At 41.4% G+C, this 16,806-nt stretch overlaps 2 protein-coding genes across 2 annotated transcripts in view; one reads left to right on the forward strand and one right to left on the reverse strand.

Annotated features, from left to right (window-relative positions):
• P2ry12 (purinergic receptor P2Y12) overlaps positions 1-8,182 on the reverse strand; it is a 40,260-nt gene extending 32,078 nt beyond the window's left edge. Inside the window, exon 1 of the mRNA XM_005344021.3 lies at positions 8,164-8,182. The gene's annotated coding sequence lies outside the window, so the exon portion shown is untranslated. The remainder of the gene's footprint in view (positions 1-8,163) is intronic.
• Positions 1-16,806, forward strand: part of LOC101989511 (mediator of RNA polymerase II transcription subunit 12-like protein) — a 224,414-nt gene that overhangs the window by 182,832 nt on the left and 24,776 nt on the right. The window contains exons 13-24 of the mRNA XM_026780392.1: positions 692-880; positions 1,419-1,493; positions 1,615-1,805; positions 2,599-2,760; positions 4,027-4,138; positions 6,254-6,343; positions 7,321-7,430; positions 7,630-7,765; positions 8,517-8,678; positions 10,479-10,841; positions 12,439-12,595; positions 13,673-13,908. Coding sequence (XP_026636193.1) covers positions 692-880; positions 1,419-1,493; positions 1,615-1,805; positions 2,599-2,760; positions 4,027-4,138; positions 6,254-6,343; positions 7,321-7,430; positions 7,630-7,765; positions 8,517-8,678; positions 10,479-10,841; positions 12,439-12,595; positions 13,673-13,908 — 1,983 coding nt within the window. The remainder of the gene's footprint in view (positions 1-691; positions 881-1,418; positions 1,494-1,614; positions 1,806-2,598; positions 2,761-4,026; positions 4,139-6,253; positions 6,344-7,320; positions 7,431-7,629; positions 7,766-8,516; positions 8,679-10,478; positions 10,842-12,438; positions 12,596-13,672; positions 13,909-16,806) is intronic.

Raw genomic sequence — 16,806 nt, forward strand, 5'->3', positions numbered from 1 at the left:
AAATATTTATAAACTGTGTTCTACCTGTACAGCAGAATGTATCTCATAAAATGATGAGAAGCATGTATAGCATAAAATCATTGTCATTATAGATCCAGTAAAAACAAACAACAGTGAAACAAACAAACAAAAAACCCTTGCTACAAAATAGTACCTTAAAGTCCTCATTTTAAAACAGCACACCATAACTTAACTCCTGCTCCATAGGTTTAAATGTTTTTGCTTTAATCAGAGCCCCTCTCACTTTGTATTTTTAAAACACCAGAATGTTGGAGTTTTGCTTTGAAGCTTTCCCCATTAGCTGGTGATATAGCTCATTCGATAGTGTACTTGGTGAGCATGTAGGGAGCCCTGGTAGGTAAGAAGACATGGCATTAAATTTAGGCCTGTCATCCTAACACCGAGGACAGAAGCAGAAGGATCAATACTTCAGGATTGTTCTTGGCCACTTGGTGAACTGGAGGCCATCCTGGAATACCTGAAACCTTATCTAAAAACAAACAAACTCAAAACAACAATGACAACATAATCAAAATGTATGCACATGCAAACCTTTCTCCTATATTTCCATTAATTTGTTTTCATTGATGGTTCTTACTAGCCTTATATCATTTTGCTCTGAGAAATGAGACCATAATACAGAGACAGGTAGAATTACTACTTACCTGTCTAACTGCCGGCTTCTTTTTAGGAGTGGGTAGGAGAACATTGCTTAAAAGAACCAGAACGACTATGTACAGACAAAGAACTTATTTTGGACCCTGTGCTTTCAAACATGCAAGCCCAGAAATTGCTGCAGCTGATCTGTTACCCTCATGGCATTAAAGAGTGTACAGAGGGGGACAACCTGCAAAGACAGCACATTAAGCGCATCCTTCAGGTGAGTGGCGCGTTCTGAAGATCCTGTTTAGGTCACTCATCATAATATGGTTGTAGAAAGAACGACCTTCCTGCTGTTTTTCGTTCTTATTCCTGAGTTTAATTCTGCCTTCTGCAGTTTTCTTTATGGTGGCATTGTCTCCGTCGTCTGGTCAGTAGGTATAGTCACCAACAAACAGCATATAATCAAAAGCAAATATTGGTATTTCAAGTCAGTGCTATATTTACTTGAGAAATAATCTTTGTGATGGATCATTCTTGAATACGTTATTGAAGGAACACATCATTTTGGAATGAGGTTGGCTCATTGGTAAATGGATTCTGATAGATGCCATGCTTACATGACTTCGGCTCCTAGCTGGATGAGGGACATATTCTGAAGCTTGAGTCTATTTTGTTGTGAATGTTTATTCTTTCAGGCATAAGATTGGATGCCCTTAATCCCTGTGAATTCTCTTGCTAGGCATGAGTGTTACTGCAAGCCTATGGTAGCCTATGCTCTGTATTCTTAATGCTGTAATTCTCTGCCTTTCCTCCAGAACCTTGAGCAGTGGACATTGAGACAGTCCTGGCTAGAACTTCAGTTAATGATCAAGCAGTGCTTGAAGGACCCCGTGAGTATATGCTGAAAACACACGTGTGAATTAAATAAAAAAAAAAGGCAGGAAGCCATTGAGGCTTGAGAATCAAGGAGTACATAGATGGGCTAGCTTTCTTTCATTTTCCTGACTCTAGAGCTCTGGTTCTGTGGCTGAAATGAACAACTTACTGGACAATATTGCCAAGGCAACAATAGAGGTGTTCCAGCAGTCTGCAGACCTAAATAACAACGCCCCCAGTTCTGGGATAAGCCTCTTCAACCCCAACGGTATTGGAAGTGCTGATGCCAACAGCACAAGACAGAATGGAATAAAGACATTTTTAAGGTATTGCTTCATAGTTTTGTTGGACTACCATCAGCATTCTGTATGTCAGAGGAGACTCGATTAGCCCAACACATGTTTCATTAAGGGTCTGGAAATGTGAAGGAAATGATTCCTTATAGTTAACAATTCTGTTTATTCACCAAGTTACAGGGCAAAAGTGGGTGAGTGATGTCTTGGCACTTTAGGTATTTTGTTGTAGGTCCGGGTACTTTGGAGCCACAGATGAACTTTGGGTCAGTCATTAGATACGAAGCATTCTGTATGTGTCTTTATTAATGGACAGTTGTGTATATAGTAATTTGTATTCATAATAGAACTTAATAGGGTTATGAAATCATAAAGTAATCCTTTTCATCATGAAAGACAGATTGTTTTGCACATCATCATTTTGGTAAAAGAATATAGATAGTGAGTTTTAGAATTTAAAGATTGGTTTTTTTCCTTGGCCTGAACACAGTGCCATTGTATATTGTGACCATGACTGAAAAGTGTCGTGTTCATAGAGAGAAGGGTGGTGAGTGATCAGAAAGGCAGGATCCAAGAGTCACTGAGAAGAGTTGAGTATGCAGAACTCCTTCCCAGAAGAGCACATTTTATTCCTCTGTGAATGTGGTAGAACACATACGCAGTAAGCAGATGTCTGGTCCTTGGCGAGAGGAGAAAGTGCAGACATGATAGGACAGTTTTAGAAGTCTGCATCTTACCCACCTGTGGCTTACTGTAGGGTTTCTGTATTGGCTGTGAGAGTAGAGACCAGCTGCTCTGTTAGTGTAACGCCTGTTTCTGATTTTAGTTCCTCTGAACGCAGGGGTGTATGGCTGGTGGCCCCCCTCATCGCCAGGCTACCAACCTCTGTGCAGGGAAGAGTGCTGAAAGCTGCTGGGGAAGAGCTGGAGAAGGGACAGCACCTGGGCTCTTCTTCCAAGAAGGAAAGAGACAGGCAGAAACAGAAAAGGTATGCTGGTAGATACCCTACATCAGGCTAGCCCTGAGGGAAGCATCCTGCACCACCATTACCTGTTACACCATATCCAGTGTCCACAGGACCCATGGTCACTCCATATCCAGTGTCCACTGGACCCATGGTCACTCCATATCCAGTGTCCACAGGGTTTGGGCCTTCAGTGGATTAGGAGATTATCTGTTAAGCAAGACTCTGGCCTTGTACTAATGTTCAATGCCCCAGGTCCCATCCCTGCCTGTGTGTCCATATCACTGTGCAGCTTGCTGCACATGGGCTTGCTGTTACTTCTGACCTATCTACCAGACCTTGAAATAACTACTGATTTTCCAAAATTTAGCACTCTTGATCTGGACAACTGCCAGAACTAATGTTTGCTTCATCTATTTTATGACTAAGAAAAGTTTTCAAGTAATTACTTCCGAAAATGGATCATATTGTTGAGGATGAATATTCACACTATAAATTTAGCATCCAAGGAGTTGTTTTTAAAGTCATAACTTCTTCATTTTATAAAAATAATAATAGTGGCATAACTAACTGTTCTTTATTGGTCACCTATGAAATGTAACTCCTGAGCCAAATGTTTTGGCTTAGACCTATTCTTTTGGAAAATTTTCATTTTCCTATAAGTATGTCCATTGTTCTCTAATTGAAGATATTTTATGAACATGAAAATTGTAAATAGAATTTCTGCCCCATTTCCATCGGAGACATGGGCTATATCAGAGCTCTAGATGTTTCCAGCAAGAACCTTGCTTTTGGAGGCCTCAGACCTTGTGTCCACCCCTGACTTGACTGAGACTATGTTGTTGGCCTTTGAAACATATACAGCAAAAACCCCCACAGGTATCCAAAATAGTCAAGGCTCACAGAGATGTGAACTTCCTAAAGAAGATTTTTGTCTGAGGAACTTCTCGATGTTTCTTATTAATCTGTGTGCACATTTATAGACTTCATCATATATAAAAATTTCCCTGGGAGTGTAAAGTAAGGTCATCACATCCAGTGTAGGATTCTGTTGCTTTGGGAATACCTTCCAGGGCAATAGAGTATGGCCATTCACAAACTCTGCCAGTGGTTTTTAATATTCTAAGTACTGGAATATGTCCCTTTCCCTAGTGGTCTGGGTGGCTTGCCATCCTGACCTTTATCTAGTAGTAAATAAACAAGTCTACCAAAACAAACAAACAACAACAAAATGAACTGTTGGCCCAGAAGGCAAGCTATTCTTTCTAACTGTCTCTGCTTCCTTTGTAGTATGTCTCTTTTGAGTCAGCAACCTTTCCTCTCCTTGGTCCTTACCTGCCTTAAGGGGCAAGATGAGCAACGGGAGGGCCTCCTAACATCTCTGCAGAATCAAGTCAATCAGGTAAAATGCAGTGTGTTATTAAGCCAGGCTGGTATCTTTCCAATGGTGTTCATTATTTTCCTTTCAAATACAAGATTAGACCACCATGTCTATCCGTGAGGTGCTAGGAAACACAGCCCATGTCCAATTCCACCTAGCGTCATGGTCACCATAAGGCTTACATATTTATATTAATTATACATAGACGGGTTATAAAGACTCTAAAAGTAAGTTGTCTCATACTTACTTACTTATGAGCTAGCTTGCTGATCTCTGTCTCTCCTGCCTGAAATCCTGGGGAGCAGAAACATGGAACCAAGGAAAGGCATAGTTGGTGGTGTGAGATGGGTTATCCTGACATGTTTCAAGTGGATCCTGGGATTTGACGACATGACCCAAGGCCGCTAGGCTGACTTGGCTTTGTCATCACAGGCACTACTTAGGAGAAGTCTTTTCTCTGTCTAGCTTCCAGAGCGAGCCATTTAAATATAAAGCATGTGTGTTTCTCATTATACCTCCACTAGAGATTCCAGGGCTGACCTTGTAAGAACCCTTCCTGACTGGACATTAGCTGTTTCTCCCACGTGGTTTCCCTTTCACTGGAGCCTCTCTAGACCGGGGCTGCCTTCAGGTTTAGGTGCTTGTGCTACAAGGATGCCTCTCAGGCCTGCTCCCTACTGTCCTGCTGGTCTCTGTTCACCCTGCCTCCTTAGTAAGGCTGTGGCCACCCTCTAAGTACTTCCGCCCCCATTCTTTGTCCTTTTGTTCTCTCTGTAGTCATATCCGTTTCACTTTTACCCCCTTTCCTTAGTGCTGGGGTTGAACCTAATGCTGAGTCCATTTTTAGCTCATTATTTTGAGATGCAATCTTGCCCATCTCTCTTAGTACCCCAAGTGAGCCTTGAACTTCCAGCCTTTCAGTTTCAGCTTCCCAGTTAAGAGGGGTGATAGGGGAGTTGCACCAAGCTCAGCTTCTGTGTCAGCTCTGTGATAGTGTGTGTGTGTGTGTGTGTGTGTGTGTGTGTGTCTTGTTAACCTCAATCGACAGAAGCTGCTGTTGTCCCTGTATACAATTTGGGACGTATTCTCTTTACTCAGCTTACTTACAGCTCTGTGGTTGATAGTTGTTACCTGTAAAGTGGTTCATTTTTACACACTTTGTGGGGCAAAGGGGAAGAGAAAGTATGTAGGGGTGAGAGAATGCAGGTATCGGGGTGCCAGGACATACAAGTAGAAGGCAGAGGAAAGCCCTCCGTCTTGGTCCTGTCCTTGCACATCCCTTGAGACAGCGTCTCTGCTGTTTGCTGTTGCTCCATGCGCCATGACCTGTGAATGGCTGGGAGGTCTCTTGCTTTAGGGATATTGGGATTCCTGGAGCCACTTCCTCCAGATCAGGTCCTGCATATAAGCATTTTACCTGCTGAGTCATCTCATCGGACCCTTTTAGCAGATTATTTACTGTTAGTTTAAAGCATGCCAGGCCTTTGGTGGTTGACATTAGTGCATTGGCTCCTGTCTTCTGGCTCTGGGATGTGCCAACTCGTTTTGTCTTTCTTTAGTAAATCCTACCCAGAGCTAGTCTTGAGGAAATGAAAAAGTAGTCCAATTTATAAATTTGGCTGGTCTTGGTCTAAGGGGCTACAAGGGCTACATTTTTTTTGAAAATATTATATATATTCTCTTTATCGGGAAAGATTATCTATTAGATAGCAAGTAACAATTCCAGTAAGATGTCAAAAATAAAAGATTTGCTAGGATTTATAGCATGAGACCAATGAATAATGGAATTTTGTCTTTTCAATATTTCTCTTTATAATACTAAATTAATAGTGTTTAATTGATGGCTCTTTAAAGAATTTTCCACAAAATATACATGTACACATGCATGCATATATGTGTAATTAAGTAACATTTCCTTCCCTCAGCTTTCTAGGTAAGTAAATCATAGAATAGCTAGGATTTTGTCTGTGTGGAAGAAGAGAAAGATAAAAAAAAAATATAAAATTTTAACTTTAATTTATTAAAGCTAAAAGATTGATTGTTACTATTATACTTAACTTTAAACACGTAAAAGAAATGTCATAACAAAGAACCAAGGAATTGTTGTTGTTTTTCTTCTTTTGCTCCTGATCTTAGATTTTAAGTAACTGGAGGGAAGAAAGATACCAGGATGATACGAAAGCCCGCCAGATGATGCACGAGGCTTTGCAGCTCCGGCTAAATCTGGTAAGGACCATGGCGAGTGGCTTCATCACACCTCTCTCTGTATGAAAACAACACTGGCTTTCAACCTCTTTTGCGGGCAAAATCTGCATGGCAAAGTGAAGCCTTCCTCTTTCGGTCTCTGTACCCACTTCCTTTTCTCTTAAACCTTCTGTTTCCCTTGCCACTTTCCTTCCTGTCTGGACTGAGCTCTAGACAGGCGTGTTGTGAGCACCAATTCTCTTTTCTACCCTGGCTCCTTCCATCTGATCGCTCCTCCGCTTCAGTCCATGCTAAGAGAATATCTAAAAAGCCTTTATTTGGATAGGAGTGTTAGCTCTACTGTATTTTATCTTAAAACTATAAAATTCATCAACTCAAAACTGTTGATCAGAATTGATTAAATCTGTTGAATTGGTTAGAAAAAGACAAATCTCACAGGATTTTTTTTTTTTAAAAAAATAGAAATCTAAAAGTTCTCCAGACATTTTGTATTCTTTTGAGTTTTTTTTTTCTTCCTGTTTGACAAATCTCAAATGAAATCTACCCTGGATATAGATAGCATGCCTGGGTTTTGGCAGCCTAACCTTCACACAGGAGCTGGCAGACCTAACAAACATTTCTGGGGGTATTGTAATGGCAGACTTGGGTGCAATAATAAACAAATATGACAGAATTGCAGGTAATCAGTTCGTTCCTGTTTAGATTTGATTTATTTGCAATTATGTTTAAAAGTGAATACTATGTGGTATTGATCAGAGAGCTAGAAATGTTCTTGCTCTTTATGTTAAGTTTTGAATGACTTTACTGTGTTGGAAGAACCAGAAATAGTGATGAACAGACTGCTGAATGAGACAGACGCCAGAATAATCCAGAACACGAGCAAGAATCAGTTCTTAGCATCTCTTTCGTCTTAACAAATCAACGGTTAGGCACATACAGTAATAGAGGTGATGCTTTAGCCTACAGATGTAAATTCTCTGTTGTATTTTGTATGCTAGGTGGGAGGAATGTTTGACACGGTCCAGCGGAGCACCCAGGGGACCACTGACTGGGCTCTCCTCCTTCTCCAGATAATTACTTCAGGAACTGTTGACATGCACACTAACAAGTATGTTTTTTTTTTTAAAAAAAAATCTGTTTATACTTCTCTGCTGCATGTATGCATGATACAAGCTTTGATATACTGGCGAGAAATTCTGACACTTACTGACTTAGATGCCATCAAAAATTCAGCACTTTCAGTAGAAATGGTTAGATAATTGTGTATATCTTGTTTTAAGAGTAAAATGGTTTTCCTTTCCTCTCAGTGAGTTATTCACCACAGTGCTTGACATGCTGGGTGTTTTAATCAACGGGACATTGGCTTCTGACCTATCAAATGCTTCCCCCGGGGGATCTGAAGAGAACAAACGTGCATACATGAATTTAGTAAAGAAACTGAAAGTAAGTTTGTGATGGGCCCCTGTTCTGAAGTTGTTGATGGGTTGGTCTGATTTGATTCCTCATAATGTGATGATTGTCTTGCCTAGGCTTACCAGTCTTTCAAAGTTACAAGTATGTTATCTGAAAGAATTTTCTCTAAAAAATTATATTCATAAAATGTGTTTAAATTGTAAGGGATTTAGAAATGCATTATCAAATATCTAACCAAAACTCCAGTGCCAGATTTCGATTAAACCCATGCTTGGATTTGTATAAGCAAGTGAAAAAGAATGGGCACTCGCATTGAATTTGTAACTCTGGCTCCTTTAGTAACCCACTGATAGTCCTTGAAATAAACAGTAAGTGAACATGCAAATACACAAATCTGAAGACTGTACAATAAAATAGCCGATGGTTACCTTGCGGTCTGCGTCTGGGTACGAGGACGTTTCCTTGCTGCGGCTCCTGCTGTGTGACTGCAATAACAGTGGATTTCTGTCATTTCAGCGTTCTGATAGTCCTCGTAACAAGGCTGCCTTTGTGTGTACTCTGTTTGCTACTTGAATAGAAGAAATGAAACATTTCACCCGTCTGATTTGCAGCTGTTCCATAGACTGCATTGAGGGTTAAAAAACATACTATTAAAAAAAAATAAAAAGGAAATGTGTCATTGGGGAACTTCCTTCTTATGAACTTTTGCATTCATTGTAAAGTCAGAATTTTCATCTCACTTCTCTCTTACTTTTACGTTTTTTTTTTCTTTTTCTTCTAGAAAGAACTAGGAGACAAGCGATCAGAAAGCATTGACAAGGTTCGACAGCTGCTGCCTTTGCCAAAGCAGACATGTGATGTCATCACTTGTGAACCCATGGGTTCTTTGATCGATACAAAGGGAAACAAAATTGCTGGATTTGACTCCATCGACAAAAAACAGGCAAGAGGAAATGATTTTTCCCTCATATATCTAGTTATAGAAGCCGAGTGGCTTTTCTTACATTCTTTGAGGATAAACAAAACATCTTAATCTCATTTCTTAATTTCCAAGAGATTATTTTTGTCATTTAAGCACAATAGCTATTGGGCTTAAATTATAAGAAGCCATATCCTGAAGGTCTCCATTTAAAATGCTTTTCTGGATGTAAATTCATGGAATCTACCGACGAGGTTTTAAGTAATAGCCTAGTGTTAAAAAAAATAAAAGCAAAAACCCATCTGATTTTATTTTAGGATAGGAATCAGAGTATATTTATATAAGAAAATTGGTGTTGATAAGTATTTTAAATTACTGAGCAAGCTTCACTAAGTAAAGCTTCTAAGTGTTACAGCACTGCATATTGTCAGTGAAGCAATGTTCGGCAGATATTTGCTTTACATAAGATACTTTAGGAAGTTCCTTAACATAGCAGAAGAATGATCGGCTCTTCTTTCAAAGACCACAGAGTGACCATTGTCACTCTGCAGCAGAGAAAGATGGTTGGAGGGAATCCCTGCTCTCAGTGGGAAGTAGATGCATGTTCTGCCATAATGGGATTTGTGGGCCATGGTGCAGAGAGGACTAGGAGGTCTCTGAGGCGACAGTTTAGCCAGGCAAGGGAGCAGTAGTCAGAGCAGGGTTCCTACTGTAGCTGACACGCAGACCATTCTGGAGGATTGAAGAGTTACACAGAAAAGGACGGAACAGGCAGGGAAAGTTAAAATCAAGGCGAGGAAGAGGTGACTCGCAGAGGAAAAGCAATGCCATCAGAATTCAGAGGCAGCCTACGTCCCATAGCAGTGTGGCCAAGGGAAGGGGAAAGGGCCCTAGTCACAGTCAGGATGACTGGGGCTTTCTAGCTGTAGGCAGCCAGGACCCATTCAGTTGGGACCTCTACTTGGGAGGATGCTTTCACCACTTGGGGACAGCAGAGAATGTTCCCTTACTAGTGGTGTTAGAAGAAACCACTCTTACAGATGCAGCAGAGGCAAGAACAGGCATGCTCACATCCTGGGCCACTATTTAGGAGAAATGTCTTTGAATTGGTATACTGGAGATGTTACCAAGAAATGTCACCGATGAAGGTTACAAATAAAAGCATTCTGTTTTTTTCAGTAAAGTTAAATTGGAGTTAAAAGGCTTGATTTGGTGAAATACACAAAGAATAAATTAAAAAGTTTTTTTTTTAAAAAAAAAAAAGCAAAAAAAGACTTGATTTGTGTTGGACCTGGTTCTGTAATTAAGTTTTCTCACAATATTTTGTTCAAGGAACGGCATGTTAGGTACATGAGAAGTCCACGTATTAAGTCAAGTCCATATAGATTGAACTGAAGCGAATATAAGCCCAAACAAAGGCAGGCTATATATATATTGACTTTTAAATTTTTCACCATCTTAAAAATAATGAAGAGGTCTCTGAGATGAATAAGTGAATAAGTGGTTATAACTTTGTATGATGAGGCCAACTTCTTTACAGGATACTTGAGAACTTATATTTTCTAGGGGAAAAAAAACTGAATGAAAGTGTTGTTTTGTAGTAAAACAGTCTGGGTTACCTTGAGATGCCTTGAGGCAGTTTCAGGTGGTAGAGAGAACTGGAGAACTGAACTCCCAAAGTTCTGTACTCCAGGCTGCCTGACTTAACAGAGCATTACTCTCTGCTGCATCCCCTAAGTCCATTGCAACCACATGCTTACAAGCTTGCCCTGTGTGCTGGGAGAAGGCCAGAGTGTACTGTCACAGAATGCTGTTTTCCCGTAGGGTCTCCAGGTCTCTACGAAGCAGAAGGTGTCCCCGTGGGACCTGTTTGAGGGTCAGAAGAACCCGGCTCCTCTGTCCTGGGCCTGGTTCGGCACTGTCCGTGTGGACCGGAAGGTGGTGAAATATGAGGAACAGCACCACTTCCTTCTGTACCACACACACACCATGCCTAAGCCCCGAAGCTACTACCTTGAACCATTGCCTCTCCCTCCTGAGGAAGAAGAGGAAGAGCCCACGTCCCCAGTGTCTCAGGAACCAGAAAGGAAATCAGCTGAACTGTCAGATCAAGGAAAAAGTGCCGCTGACGAGGAGAAGAAGACAAAGGGAAGGAAGCGTAAGACAAAATCAAGCTCACGCATTGATGTGAGTGGGGGATGGAGGAGGAGTTTGGCTCCTTGGCATCTAGGATGGGGTTTACCCATGGCCAAACTGTACTCCTAGAAACCTTACTAAGAGTGGCATCGGCCTTCTCATGCAGAGTTCCCTAACACGTGTCTGTGTTAATGAAATGATGCACTGTGATTTCTCGTGGACGGCAGATTTAAAACTTTTGATTTTTCTATTCTCAACTAACCTTAGACTTCAGTAGTGGAAAATATTGAGGAACTAAGCCTCATAATTTCCTAAGTTTAAAACTTTAATTTTTCAGGGGTATATGATTCTTACCCACTTAAACACTTTTATTTATATGATGCATATATTTAAGTATCTTATTTCAAATGATTGATATCTGTAGTGAAGTAACATTAAAAAGTTCCTTTCATTTTTCTCTGAATGAATTTGCATCTGATTTACCCAACAGAGTAGTACTGAGATTTCTTTCTTTGTCCTTGTATCTTCTATCCCGAGTGGGCTTTAACATATTTTCAGGTCTTATAAAAGGTAGTTTAAAATTTAAATTAATTTAAAATCATCTCTCATCCTTTCCGGTACCAGAGGCTTCTTAGATGATAATTTAGAAATTATTTTATAGAATATGAGATACAATATTTAAAATAGCTTTCTCCCTGAAATTACCTGGCTTTACTTGAGAGAGAATTTTTATATCATTTTCTATAGAGTAGAAGGATGCTCTTATTTGGTGGGAGGAAGTACTTATTGTGGGCACTCAGCTGTTTGTGAGCAGTTATTACATTCACCTGTGCCCCCACTGACTCATTCTAGTTGGTAGCTTGGTAATGACAATGCTTTTAGAGAAGGCTGCTTTTGCTTTCTGATGCCACTTGACCACCGGTGCCCACTCTCAAACCTGGGCCACGGTGGCCTGCCACACCACATGGATGAAGACTTCTGTTCTCTTCCCATACAAAAGCCTTATCTAAGTCCACTCAGAACGGTCCTCCTGCAGCTGCCTCTTCCCAGAGGGATTGCATCCTTTTGTCCAATTGAAGGGGTCTGAGGTTGTCATTATCCTTCATCCTCAAGGGCCATGCTAGAAAAATAAGAAGGATGGTGAAGGAGTCGAGACACCCTCGTGTGAGGCTTAGAGTCTGTACCTGCTTTCAGGAGGAGAAGGCATGAGGACTTGGGGACTGGCTGCCCTGAAAGCTGTGGGCACGCTGCTGTCTAGGCCTGGGGTAATTCTGAAGCACTATGGTCCTTTCTGACACAGTTCTTATCCAGATATGTGCTTTTAGCTTTTTAAATGTCTCCTGTGAGGAGCTTCTTGTTTTTGGTGGTGATGGTGGGGAGATGGTACTGGAAACTGAACATCGGGCCTTATATGTGCTAGGTAAATAGAATTACTTTCTAAATCAAAGAAAAATTTTAATTCACATGAGTACTTTTTAGGAAATGGGTTACCATTTACCATTTATGTTCGGTCCCTTCCCTTTCTCAAACTATAGTCTTGGATTTTGGGATGGAACAATCTCACATAACTGAACGGGATGAACTTATATTGATTAACTGTGCGTGGTATATTAAGTTACATTTTTTAAAGATAATATTTCTGTTGAAGGAGTATCAGCAGAGCAACATGTACCGAGTGCCTCCTAACTACTCGCCCATGTCCTCCCAAATGATGCATCACCCGCAGCCTGCGCTGTGGGGATACAACCTGGTGAGCCAGCCCCAGCAGCCCAGCTTTTTCCTTCAGAATCAGTCCCTGAATCCAGGTGGGTGTGAGACACGCATCACTGGCAGACCACTCTGGTCAGCAATTTGGGGACAAAAACTCCTTGCTCCTAACTTTTATCCTCCACAGAGTGAGAATTCGGGTAACCCAGTCCTCAGTCGCAATTCGTTTTTCTGTTTTCTGAAGTAAGATAAACCTTTGGGTCAGTCGCTTTAAACTTAGTAGCTTACGACTGTTGTCCCGGCTATTAGTGTAGAGGCTAAGACAGGAAAATCACGGAGCATTGCCAACATAGTAAGAGCCCATCTCCTAAATTAATATGCAGGGAAATTATATGCACAGACTGTAGAAAGTTCCTGTTTTGTAAAAGAGAATGAAAACACTTTAAGAACTTACAATGCTTGAAGACTTCAAATTCTACAAACATCTCTTCGATCACTGTTGCTCAGAAGACAAAGAAAATCCTAAACATGAATTGTCAGTGTCCTTATGTGTTAGAAAAACTTGCTTCTCCAATTGGTGGCTTTATAGGAAATGTCACTCCTTCCCTCCAAAGATTCTATGTTCCTTGATACATGCAAACGAACAGAGCTTTAACACACGTCTCACAAAAGAGGTTGCTTGCTTTCTTCCCCAGTTAGAGTCCCCTGCCCGTGTTCCCCATATCTAAAATAGACCTTTTAATTTTGCCAAGGTAAAGGTTAAATAATACAGCCTTCAGATCTGTTAGGCTCCAGAGAGCTTCTACGCTTGGCTTATGAAACTTTGCAGAATACTGCACAAGGCACACTTTTATTCAAGTCATAGGCACAGCCTGAGAGCTGTACAGCCTGCGTGACCAAGGTTTTATGCAGACTCGTCTATGTTTCAGGCACTGCATTTTATCCCCTGAAGTGCAGCCTTCACGTAGCAATTTTAAACTATTGTTCTTCATGCACATCATTGCGCTTCCTCTTTCGGAAATAAGGCGGCTCTTAACAGAATGGTAATACTTGGAGCTGGTGGGGCAGTCTGTAATTCTCTGCCTCGCTCTTAAAGTAAGAAAGGTGAAGTTTCTTGTTGTGATCAAAGAACACCTGCAGCCCTTGAAAACCCTTCCTTTCGGGGACTTTTCCAGGTGGCTCCAGATTGGACCCTGCAGGCTCCTATGTCCCAACCAACACGAAGCAAGCCTTGTCTAACATGCTGCAGAGGCGCTCGGGTGCCATGCTGCAGCCACCTTCCCTTCATTCGATCACGTCTCAGCAGCAGTTGCTACAGATGAAGCTTCTGCAGCAGCAGCAGCAGCAACAGCAACAGCAGCAGCAGCAACAGCGGCTCCTCCGGCAGGCCCAGACTCGGCCTTTCCAGCAGGTTTGTCCAGAGCTAGCCTTGGAGTCCTCCTCCTGTGGTCCCCTCCTCTAGCTAGGAATGAGTTTGGGGTGTGGTGCAGAATCTTGCTGCATGCCCATCTCTGTACACGTGTGGTTAGAGGGGTCTTTCCTGTATACAAGTTCAGGAATATTCTTCCACTTCTGTATTTCCTCATTGACTTTGTGAGGGAGCCGGAAGTGCTAATGATGTTGTACCTTTTACCTCTGAGGTCAACTTCCCAGCTCTGTTCTATATTATAATTGCTACAAGAGTTTGTATTCATCTTAGCATTACTTTTATGCATTATCCTCGGATCTGTTACTTAATTTTGTGCCTCTAAATTCCCTGGTGTTTTTATCCTTCATCGTTTTAATTGTTAATTCAATAAGATCTGTATCAAACAATAAGTAAATTATAAACAGTGGTCTGAATGTGGAGTTTGTGTTTGTGTGGGAAGTGCTTTAGATTATACCCAGAGCCTGACACGTGCTGGGTAACACTTTACCCCTGCAGTATATGCCCAGTGCAGAAGAAATATTAAGTTTAGGGGTTTTTTTGTTTGTTTGATTTTCATTGTTTTATTCTGCTGTGTTTTCTTTTTCCTCCTCCTCCTATTCTTCTGGTGTTTTGTGACAGGGTCTCACTATGTTAAGACCGTGTCTCACCGAGTAGCACTGGCTGACCTAGTACTCTCTGTATAGATGAGGCTGGCCTCAGATTCCAAGATGCACCTGCCTCTGCCTCTGGAGTGCTGGGGTTAAAGAGAACCTCACTATGCTAAGCCTTTGAGTGTAATTTCTGGTTGATGTTTCTTATTTTATGCCCTGTAAGCCACTGTTCCTTCTAGACAGTGATTGTATTGAAGGAGCAGTGATGAAAATGACATGCACCTACCTCTATAGAGACACGTGAAACCTGCAGATCTATGCAAATAAAATTTGTGAGCGCAAAGAGTGACGTAGGATTGCTTCTGCTTTTTCTGGTTTTTGTATTTGTGCGTGTGTGTTTGTGTTTTCCAGTTGCAGTGTTCTGATGATAATAACTAACAGAGTGCTTACTATGCCCAAATAGTCACGAGCATTTTCAATGTGGTCGTTCTTTAGATCCCACCGCAACCCTGTGATGAGTGAGCATCTTTGTGTTACCCAGTCTACATGTGTATCCTGCTCTAGAGAAACAAGAAAACTTGACAGTAGCCAGGACTCTGGTACTTTTGAATTGCCCTGGTCTTGGCTTTGCACACCTGGCTGCTGTGTACCAAAGCACACCTGCATTCCACCTGGTGATAGGAAGACGAGGGCACCAGATTCTTTATGCTGTCTTTACGTTGCCTTTATAAACTGAGCTGTGAACTGGCCTCCATAAGGATGTTAAGCAGAAGCTCTGGACTGGGTTTTTCCTGACTTCACCTACTGCTTAAACTACTTAGATATCAGGCAAAATGGACGAGAGTTGCTTAGTACACACAGACAATGAGAGCTCTAGTAAAATGCTTTAAAAATATTACTGATTTTGTTCAAATAGGCAACGCATTTGGGGCCGTTTCAAACCTCACTGCAATTTTAGCTGTGCTTGGAGGGTGAGCAGAGACAGTCTTGCTTCAGATTCCTAAGAGGAACTTAAGACACTACTACTAGGAATTGACACACAGTTCCACCAGAACGAACCCGTCTTCTTTTAAAGACAGTAGAGCCTAAATAAGTTTGCCTCTTTGTTTCTGCATCTGCTTGCTCTTTTGTCACAATGCTGAACTTCTCTTAATTGTACCCCACTTCCACTCTGAGTTCAGCTTTGAGTTACTGAAAGTAGTTCTGAGCGCTGGAGCAAAGGTCACTGGCATACAGGTAAACATAGGTAAACATGTCTTCCTCTGAGGTTCACTTCCTAATATCCATGACAACTAAGGAACTGAGTGAGATAGTGTAGTCAACAGTATCCCTGCAGGCCTGTGACCTAAAAGGATCCTCTCGTGGCTGCCTCCAAACACTGAAACATACCTCAGTGTCTTTTTTTTTTCCCTTGCAGAACTGTGCTAATTGAAAGCATAGGAACTGGTGGACGTCTGTGTGTTTTTGCACTAATTTTGTGCCAGCATTTTGATTTTGTTGTGTTTTGTTCTTCATCCCAGTTGTTTTAACTTTCAAAGTCCTAAACATTGTCTTCAGATAGAAAATCACCTTCACAAGATCAGCCAGATCAACATTCTTCAACAATTAAACGTTCCCAGTGATTTCCTAACCAATAACCAATTTGTTTTTTATTTTATGTATCTATTTATTTTTTGAAAGAGTTTCTCTATGTAACCACCCTGGGTGTCCTGGAACTCACTCTGTAGACCAGGCTGATCTAGAACTTAGAGATCTGCCTATCTCTGCCTCCCAAGTGGTGGGATTAAAGGTGTAAACTACCTACTGACCGGCCAGATAAGCCCCTTTATTCTTCTTCACATGTTGGCTAATGGAGGAGGACTATGAACTTTTCTCGACATCAAGACAGGGTCTTTGTGTAACTGCCTAGGCTATTGCTCTACCCTTGAGTTAAATCTCCAATCCCTCTTAGAAGAAAGAGAACTGCATAGCTATGCAGCCATATGGGCAGGAACCCAGCAGAACAAACAAGATACACATAGAGTGCCTGCGTGGTGCTTGGGTGCTATTATGGGATGGTGAGCTCCTACCCCTTCTTCTAATAGGCAGTTCTCTTCACTATTGCTGTGAAGAGACACCATGACCACAGCAACTCTTATAAAGAAAAGCATTTAATTGGGACTTGCTTACAGTTTCAGAGATTTAGTTTATTTTCAGCATTGCTGAGAGTATAGCAACATGCAGGTGGACATGGTGCTGGAGGAGCCAAGAGTTCAACATCTGGATCCGCGGGCAGCAGGAAAAGAGAGAT

This window comes from Microtus ochrogaster, chromosome 1 (assembly GCF_000317375.1).
Source record: "Microtus ochrogaster isolate Prairie Vole_2 chromosome 1, MicOch1.0, whole genome shotgun sequence".
NCBI classification, from domain to species: domain Eukaryota; kingdom Metazoa; phylum Chordata; class Mammalia; order Rodentia; family Cricetidae; genus Microtus; species Microtus ochrogaster.